General features: G+C 41.8%; 1 protein-coding gene across 1 annotated transcript in view; it reads left to right on the forward strand.

The window, feature by feature from the left end:
• LOC106869897 (lysosomal-trafficking regulator) overlaps window positions 1-10,072 on the forward strand; it is a 189,845-nt gene that overhangs the window by 134,764 nt on the left and 45,009 nt on the right. Inside the window, exons 15-21 of the mRNA XM_014915825.2 lie at window positions 656-791; window positions 957-1,131; window positions 1,249-1,442; window positions 2,463-2,738; window positions 4,068-4,295; window positions 6,035-6,316; window positions 7,927-8,125. Coding sequence (XP_014771311.2) covers window positions 656-791; window positions 957-1,131; window positions 1,249-1,442; window positions 2,463-2,738; window positions 4,068-4,295; window positions 6,035-6,316; window positions 7,927-8,125 — 1,490 coding nt within the window. The remainder of the gene's footprint in view (window positions 1-655; window positions 792-956; window positions 1,132-1,248; window positions 1,443-2,462; window positions 2,739-4,067; window positions 4,296-6,034; window positions 6,317-7,926; window positions 8,126-10,072) is intronic.

Consider the following 10,072-nt stretch of genomic DNA (forward strand, 5'->3'; position numbering starts at 1 on the left):
ACGATGATGATGATGATGATGATGATTGGGCCTCACAGAGGCAATGACAGGAGACCGGGACCTTTGGAGATATGCTGTGATTGAGAAGACCCGGCAACTAAAGTGAGATTGCAACCATGCATGTCCAGCCCTGTTAAGAATACCCCTGATGTGTCGGGTGATATGATATGCTTGAGAAGACCTGTTGAGTCAAATAAAACCAATATCGTAGCTGGGGCCAGTGCCCCCTGACTGGCTCCCATACCAGTGGCATGTAAAAAGCACCATCTGAATGTGGTCGATGCCAGTACCGCCTGACTGGCTCCCATGCCAGTGGCACGTAAAAAGCACCCACTACAGTCTCAGAGTGGTTGGTGTTAGGAAGGGCATCCAGCTGTAGAAACTTTGCCAAATCAGATTGGAACCTGGTGCAGCTGCTGGCTCTCCAGACCTCAGTCAAACCATCCAACCCATGCAAGCATGGAAAATAGACGTTAAATGATGATGATGATGTTGTGTTACATCTATGGAAGAACTTTTGACCATTTGGGACTGCTGGACAAATAAATGAATTAAGCTGATCTTTGGCAATGATTTATCCTGGAACTATGGGATTCCAAGAATTTACTGCTGCTGCTGCTACATTTAATAGTAATTTTTTTTTTTTCAATTTCAGGTTAACTAGTTCAGCGTCAGGTAGTACAGTCATCCTGAAAGAATGTTCTGCTCCAAGCTTACTCAACACGAATCGGTGGCACCACTTAATATTACAATATCGTGAAGTCCTTGATGAAAACATCCTGTCAGGGAAGGTAAGAACTGTCCGTCGGCACCTCTTTGAAAGTTCCTCAAGACACTCGCCTCACCTGAAGGCATTCTTCCCATCTGATGACAGTCACCTGGTCTGAAGACTCTTGCCTTGCCTGACTAAAGTCGTTTGTTTTACCTGACTTACCTGTATATTGTATCTGTTTCAGGTTTCCATTGTGCTGGATGGCTGGTGGTCTCAGGAAATGGTATTAGATCATTCCAGAGACATTCGTATGACCCAGCTAGAACCGACTGTCTACTTGGGACACACAAGGAATTACAGGAACCATTTGCTTAATCGCAAGAAGTCTTGGTATCTTGGTCCACTCATGCTTTTTAAAGGTACTGTTGTTGTTCTTATCTTAAGAGATCTCCTTTCTCTGTTCTCTTGACCTTAACTGCTCTCCTCTTCTCTAAAAATGTTGTCTGAATTCTCTTGTTATTTCTCTTATTCTTCAGGTGCTAACTTATCCCAAGAGATCTGCTTTCATCTCCATGCTCTTGGCCCTAACTGTTCCTCAATCAGCAAATGTGACTGTTCTGAACAGGCAGCATCTTATATTCCTCAACTGTTCAAGAATGTTGTTTGTTTCTCTGGAGTCTCCACAGACACTTTGGTTGGCATCAATCAAGTAAATCTGGACACTGCTAGAGTAAGTCCCTTTCATGATCATTGTGTTAAAAGAATTTCCTATTTTCTTAAATCTGCAAAGACTTCTTCCAAGATGCAGTCTGGGATATAATTTCTCTCCATTGTCATCACTTCCTTAAAGTTGCCCAGTTTCTCCATAACTTCAATATCTAATGTCTTAACAGCAGCAGTTGTTACAAGATCTAAATTACAGCAACATACTTTTGGGGGTAAAAAACAGGGTGTATTAAAGAGTGAGGTAAACATGAACATTGGTTTTAGAAGTCTCATTGTTTTAATGTCTACTTTTCCATGCTTGCAAGAGTCAAACAGAATTCATTGAGGCAGATTTTTTTTGTGGCTGGGTGCCCTTCCTGTCACCAACCCTCATCTGTTTCCAAGGAAGGTAAAATTTCCCTCCATAGCCAGACATGTGTTCATGGAAGATTGGAAATGGACACCACATGCATGACCTTGATGCTCATTTACAACTATCACACTGGCGTGCACACATACTTACAGATACACACACACACACACACACATCATTATCATTGTTTAACATCTGCTTTCCATGCTGGCATGGGTTGGACGGTTTGACTGAAGACTGGCAAACCAGAAGGCTGCACCAGGCTCCAATCCAATCTGGCAGCGTATCTACAGCAGGATGCCCTTCCTAATGCTAACCACTCCGAGAGTGTAGTGGGTGCTTTTACATGCCACTGGCATGAGGGCCAGTCAGGTGGCACTGGCATCGACCATGCTCAAACGGTGGTTTTTACATGCCACCAGCACAGGAGCCAGTCAGGCGGCACTGGCATTGATCATGCTCAAACGGTGCTTTTTACATGCCACCGACACAGGAGCCAGTCAGACGGCATTGGCATCGACCATGTATATATATAAAGCTTGGTTCTTTAGTTCAGGATAGCATTGAAACAAAACTGTTTAATGCCCCAGTAATTATTGTGTTCTACCATGTTGTTGCTGTCATTCCTTGTTCCTTTTACTCTAATTCTGGAATTTATCTCCGTTTCCACAGAACAACCTAATTCTGATCTACAACCCACAACATCCGAAATTGTTTAGCCTTTACTGTGCTGGTGGATCGTCCCAGCTTCCAAACTCCCTCGGGCTCACCCTTGGAATATTGCCACCTTCCATGATCCAGTCCAGGGATCTCCTTGAACAACATCCATTGGTTGTACCTGTCAAGATGGCACCATCCCTGGAGATTTTGGCTTGCTTCAAGAATTGTCTGGAACAATCAGCTGAAGAAATGGGAGGAATAAATGTATTTATGTTCCTTGTTGCAAAGGTGAGTTTGCGGGGAAAAGTGGACTGGTCCATGTAGAGAGAGTGGGGTGTAGAAAAATGAACAAATGTGTAGAGTGGAGTTGTGGAAGAGAATGGACAAATTAATGTAGAGAGATATACAAAGTGATTGAAAAGTGACTCCCTATTTATTTTTAAATACTTATAGATTATTTATTAACTGTAATTTTTTTTCTCATTTTTTTTTTTGTATTTTTTTTTTTTTTTTTTTGAGGTATGAAAATTTATTCTTTAATTATATTTCTCTTATCATTCACAAATGACTGAATGCCCGCTTTCCCAGGAGATGGATGCGTCATTGTTGTCTGCATGAATGGTCAGCCAGAAGTCCCAACTTAACACCCTGTGACTTCTTTCTTTGGAGTTGGTTAAAGGAACAAGTCTACTGTACCAAACCAAAGACTTTGGAAGAACTTGAAGGGCGAATACGAGAAGTTATACGTCTTCCATCACATTGGAGTTCCTGGTGCAATCAGTTGATGCAATTCCTGGGAGACTCAAAATGCTGGTGGCGACATCTGGAGCCCATATCGAATTTTGAATAAAACCCCATACTAAATGCTTTCCTCTCATATCCAATTAATAAATAAATAATTTATAAATATTTTAAAATAGGGAGCTACTTTTCAATCACCCTGTAGAGAGAATGGACTGGTCCATATTGAGAGGTGTGGAGAGAAAGGACTGGTTCTTGTGCAGAGTAGGTGTGAAGGAAATGGATTGGTCCATGTAGAGAGGTGCGAAGAGAATGGATTAGTCCATATCGAGAGAATGTGTGAAGAGGATGAGCTGATCCATTTAGAGAGGAATTGTGGAGAGAATGGTAAAAGAGAATGGATTTAGGATCGGACCAGTACATCATTGCAGATTGTTATGTACTACTTGGATAATAGGCAGCAAAAACCTCCCACATTTTACAGGTTAACAAACGTTTTTAACAGCAAACACTTGGTGTGCCCTAGTTCAAACCATGATGGTGACTGAAAAATAAACGGTAAGACATCAGCTACATGAAGACACCATTACCTGCCATTCAACCTCACTGGCATCAAAACAATGGCAGTGTAAAATATGGGAGGTTTTTCTGCTGCACTCTATCTCCTATACTACTCTTACCGTTATCATGGCACTTTCAAACACCTCCATAAGTACTATTACCATCACCACCATCATCCCCATCACAATTGCCTTGCCTACCACCCTTGCCACCAATCACCACTACCACCACACTACTACTACTACCACCACCACCACCACCACCACCACCACTGTATATGTACTACCACTGTGGCTTTATTTTATATAATTACAGGTATTTGAAAAGTGCCGACTCCCTTCAGAAGACAGTGATCAGGGATTGAACTTGTTACAGATGCGGCAAAACATGGAAAAACTGCAGGCGTCGGCCCTCAACCTTCTGTTCCAAATGATCAAACAAGTCCCGTCAATGTGTTTGCAGTATATGGAATCTCAAGGAGATCGTATGATTTCCAGAGTCTTGGAAACTTCAAGAAGTTTAATTTCTTTCCGTATTTTAAAGGTAATTAGCTTAATGGGTTTTAATTAATTTGTTAATTAGTTCTTCTGGTAAAAGTGGTGCTTATTTAACCCTTGGTTAGGCCTCAATGAGCAGGCTTTGATCAAATACATTCCAGTAGTGACCATCATGTCCTTCGGATCAGACACTGTCTATCTGGTACCACGATATCTAGTGTAACCTCCCTCTCTTTAAGATCATAGGAAGTGATATAAAGGAAATTTGGCTGCCATTTCTAGCAGGTTGGGTGGTTGCATAATCTTGTTGTGGGTTTTTTAGCCCCAGGTTAGTCTTTATGACTGCCACAAGATCCAGTCCCTGTTGTGATTTGATGGATGTCATGCCTCAGTGACCTGGAGAGCTATGCCATTGGAGTGCAGGTCTCTAGTAGGGGTCGCCCATGCTGGACAAGTCAAAGATTAGGGGCCCAGACCAATATGGACCACTTCTTCCCAGAGTTTTGTATAGGGCCAATATCCCCTACCTAGACAATTCAAAGCCAGCAAGGCCTGGGAGATGAGGGGCTTCTCTAAGTGGGAGGCAAGGGTTGTGGGGCAGAACTGTAAAAGCCTGGATTCAGCTGGAAAGAAGCAGAAAGGACAGTGGAGAAAGTTGTTGATGGATTATGCTCCACAGGGATCGAAGGGCTTAAGTAAGTAACCCCTTTCAGCAGACCTGAATATATATATAGGCATGGGTGTGTGGTAAGCAGCTTGCTTCCCAACCACATGGTTTCCGGTTCAGTCCCATTATGTGGCACTTTGGGCAAGTGTCAAGTGTCTTCTACTATAGCCTCGGGCTGACCAAAGCCTTGTGAGTGGATTTGGTAGACAGAAACTGAAAGAAGCCTATTGTATATATATATATATATATGTGTGTGTGTGTGTCTTTCTGTCTGTCCCCCACCGCCACCACTACCACCACCATCGCTTGATAACCAATGTTGGTGTGTTTACATCCCCGTAACATAGCGGCTCGGCAAAAGAAACCAATAGAATAAGTACCAGGCTTACAAAGAATAAGTTCTGGGAGTCAATTGTTCAACTAAAGGCAGTGCTCCAGCATGGCCCCAGTCAAATGACTGAAACATATAGAAGAATAAAATAAATATATATATTTATTTATTTATATTCCCCTTCTTGTACCTTGATGGCACCTGCTGACATCTCGTTGCTACCATCATTTCTCCCTTTCCAGCTGGGGTAGATATGTATCCCCCTTAACACCAAACACCTGTGCTTGTCCCTCTATCACACTTTAGTCTCTCAACTACTAGCGTAGCTAGAGTATGTGCCGTGCCTGGAGTGGCCCTTCCGCCCTCGGACCCCACCAAAGACACATATTGCCTGCAACAGGATGACGAGTGCTGCCCCTTTAAAAGTGCCATCCGGGGTGGACTGCCCGTATTCCTGCCAGCTATGCTAGTGCTCTCAACACCCGACATAAAGCCATCTCTCTCAGTTCTACAAGCCTGACTCTTTCAAGGAGTCTTGGCTGGTGATTTACTTGATCTCACTGGTGCTGATGCTGCAAAAGAAGTACTCAATACAGTATAAAGTGTTACAAATTCCATCCAGCCATAGAAATCATGTCAAAGCAGACCTTGGAGTACTATGTGATCCTCCAACCCATTGGATCCTGTCGTTTTGTCCAACCCAAACCTGCAGGGAAAAATGGTCATGAAATAGTAAATGATGATGATGATAATTTCAACTTGTACATCTTCTAATTGTTCAATGTAGGTGCTACTGGATGCTGCTACCACAGAATCCGTGATGAGATTCGATTCTCAGTTAAACACTTACATCATAAAAGAGCAAACGTTGGCCATTGTCCAGAATATGTCTGTTATTGAGAATCTTCTGCTGAGGTGGAGAATTTGGACCAGAGGTCCATCATCTGTGATGGAATTACTCTTCAAAGCCCTTGAATGTTTGGTCAGAGATGACCATCCACATCAAATGTTCAACATTAAACAATATCAAGCTGGAAACTTTGTACAACGAGTTTTTCTTATGTATCAGGTGAGTAGAAACTTCTTTCAGGTGTGTGTGTGTGTATGTGCATGCAAACGTATGAGCTTGTGTGTTTATGACAGAGAGAGAGAGACAAACAGACAGACAACTATTTCAAATAATATAATGCATGTCTGTATGGTTGTGTGTCTGTGTGTCTTGTCATTATCTTCATCAAAAGGATTAATGTCCATTTTTCCAAATTCTATTCTGAATTTTACAGGTTTGCAGTATATTCTCTGTCTGTCTGTGTGTCTCTCTTTAGTATGTTCCTCCTTCAATTTGTTTGAGATTCAGCCTCAACCATTTTGTCTGGATCTCTATCATCACAGGTCCCCCTTCATCACCCCCACCCATCAATTCTTGCATTTTTTCTACCACCAACTTATATCCCTTTTACACCTAGTAAAACCAACACCACATATATACCAGTTATTACCTGTCTTATACATCTCTTCATATCTTGTCACTTTACCATCATCTTCCATTACAACCTGTTTCTTCTGTTCACATCGTCTTCATCTCACAGTTCCACGCCATCCACCTCACATTAACTTCTTCAATTATCCCATCTTTATTCTTATCTCATCTTATTCTCTGTCTACTCTCAAAACACCAAAAATCATTTCCTTCCAACAGAGAGTTCTTCTCAATCTATTGATTTTTTAACCATGCAAGCATTGGAAGAGTAGATGTTAGAACGATAATGATGATAACAGTGCAGTTTGTTTGCCATTTCTGGTTATGTAATGTGAGCAATGTCTTCACTTCATAGCTATATGCTTTTCAGTTCAGTTTATTTTCACAAGTATCGTCACGAATATAGTTCCATGCTGGTGCCATGTATAAAGCACTCATGCTGGTGCCACATAAAAAGCACCCAGTACACCATTGTAAAGTGGTTGATGTTAGGAAGGACATATAGTTACAGAAACCAACCCATACCAGCATGGAAAATGGATGTTAAATGATGATGATGATAATGGGTCCAAAACTAACATTAAATAGTTAATGCCCATGATTGGAATTGTCGGGCAAAATGCTGTGCTTGAGAAGACCTGTTGAGTCAAGAGAAATCATTGTTGTGGCTGATGCCAGTGCTGCCTGACTGGTACCCATACTGGTGGCATGTAAAATGCACCATTTGAGCATGCCTGATGCCAGTGCTAGTGGCACATAAAAGCCACCATTTGAGTGTGGTCAATGCCAGTATCACTTCACTGGCTCCCATGCCAGTGGCACATGAAAAGCACCATTTGAGTTTGGTTGATGCGAGTGCCACCTGACTGGCCCTCATGCCAGTGGCATGTAGAAAGCATCCACTATACTCTCGAAGTGGTTGGTGTTAGAAAGGGCATCCAGCTGTAGAAACCTTGCCAGATCAGATTAGAGTCTGGTACAGCCTCCTGACTTGCCAGTCCTCAGTCAAACCGTCCAACCCATGCCAGCATGGAAAGTGGACGTTAATCAGTGATGATGATGATGATTACGATGATATTAACAGATAGCATTAGGATGTGTGATTGTGAAGGTAACCACCATTGGCTATTTTCCTACATTTCTACCAGTGTTTGTTACGACATCTTTTACATTTCATTTCATTGTCTATTTGTTCACAGGAATTAGTACGAGAACATGAACCAGTGCCATCGGCAACAATCAGCAGTTCCATTGTCGCAATCATTCAGAAAATGGTTGGTTCTCCCCCAGACTCTCACCTGATAGTAGCTGTCTGTGATTTTCTATTGTTGATGCACCCTGCTGCTGATACCTACATAAATTATGCAAGATCCGGCTTCTATTTCAGTTGCTGGTGGGGTAAGTTCTACGTTTTATATAACTTCTCTCATCTTCTTAGGGCTTTCTTCTCTTCAGTGTGTTTTACATCTAGTTCACAATTATGGAATGCCATGGGCTTCATTGGTTGTGTTCGGGGGTCTTAGTAAACCTCTGTAGTCATAACTGTGTTGTCACATGTCAGACATACTTCCATCTGCAGCAGTCTATCTGTTATCCAAATTAAGTTATATGTCTTTGGTAGAATTTTTAATTAAGCTAATTATCTTATATACTTACTACCACTGTAATTTTAATTAATTAATTAATTCATTCATTCATTCTTGGCTTGTTTCATTAAGTGGCTACTTTACTGCAAATTGAGAGTTTGGTGCAATGCTATAGTGGATAAGAGCGCAGGCTACTAACCCCAAGATTCCGAGTTCAATTCCAGGCAGTGACCTGAATAATAATAATAGTAATAATAATAATAATAATAACAACAACATTGAAAAATACCTTAAGAATGAGAACCCAGGTTTGAAATTTCCCCAAGACACCTGATGAAGGCTGGAGGGTATATCAGCCGAAACGTTGTGTTAACAACAAACAAGATGAGGACAAATATCTGTAAGTGTAAATAATTTAAATAATGTAAATAATGCGAGAGTTTGGTGGGTCAAACTTCCACCCACCAGCTCACCTCTTCGTCCTTCCCCATTCACTTCTGTTCACCTTGCACCTTAAAGGTCCACACAGATGCTTCAATGTTTCTAGTTTTAAGCCCTTCCCTCCCCCATCATCCCTTCACCCTCTCTTCTAAAATGTGAGTAGCCACGCGACCTGTCCACAGCAAGAAACTTGTCCTGCTCCGGCCCCATCTCTCATACTTTAACCCTTCATCTCCCAGCATAAAGGCACCCCTCTTGGGGTTCCTACTCTTGCCAGCTGTATGGTGGCCTCACTAATGCTGATGGCATGAAGAAAGCATCCAGCGCCCTCTATAAAATAGCTGGCATTAGGAAGGGCTTCCAGCTGTGGTAACCATGCCAACGTAGACAGCCCAACCCATGCCACCATGGGACAGGGACATTAAATGAGTGGGATGATGTATTGTGTCCTCAGCTGAAATAGTTAGCTGTCAAATTGCTCAGTCCATCTAACTGTAAAAGGGTACCACACAAGAGGGGAAACAACTTGTAGAAACAATTTATGCAAAATTTATAAGTTGTTAGTTTTTGCTGTTGTTTAGCCCCAGGCTGGCCCCAAGCAGACTTATGTTCAAAGACGTTCCAGCCATGACCCTCTATCCATTTAGGAGTATCTAGGATTACATTACCTAATACCATAATTCTTGTGTTTAAGGTGATTTGGCTGCTATTTCTAGCTGGTCAAGAAATGCTATAGAGGATCCGCAAATAGTGAAGTCACTGCTAAATTAATGAGCTAAACATCATCGTTAAAATGTCAAACAATTTTAATTAATTATAATTTCACATGTGGACACAGGTGTGGCTACATAGGAAGTGGTTTGCTTTCCAACCACATGGTTCTGGGTTCGATCCCAGTGTGTGACGCCTTGGGCAAGTGTCTTCTGATTATAGCCTTGGGCCAGCCAAAGCCTTGTAAGTGGATTTGGTAGACAGAAACTGAAAGAAGCCTATTGTGTATACATGTGTGTGTGTGTTTGTGTGTGACCCCCCCACCACTGCTTGACAGCTGGTGTTAGTTTGTTTATCTCCCCTTAGCTTATTGTTTCAGCAGCTTAAGAGACTGATAAAACAAATAATACGTATCAGGGTTGATTTGTTTCACTAAAAATTCTTTAAGGCAGTGCTCCAGCATGACCACAGTCTAATGACCAAAACAAGAAAAAGCTAAAAAAAAAAGTAAAGGATGTAACGAGACAAGAAACCAAATCAATCAGTTTTAATTATATTTCTGTCTCATTACATCAATTTATTTCTCCTGTAGAGAGCATCCCTGGGT

This window comes from Octopus bimaculoides, chromosome 1 (assembly GCF_001194135.2).
Source record: "Octopus bimaculoides isolate UCB-OBI-ISO-001 chromosome 1, ASM119413v2, whole genome shotgun sequence".
In the NCBI taxonomy this organism is placed as follows: domain Eukaryota; kingdom Metazoa; phylum Mollusca; class Cephalopoda; order Octopoda; family Octopodidae; genus Octopus; species Octopus bimaculoides.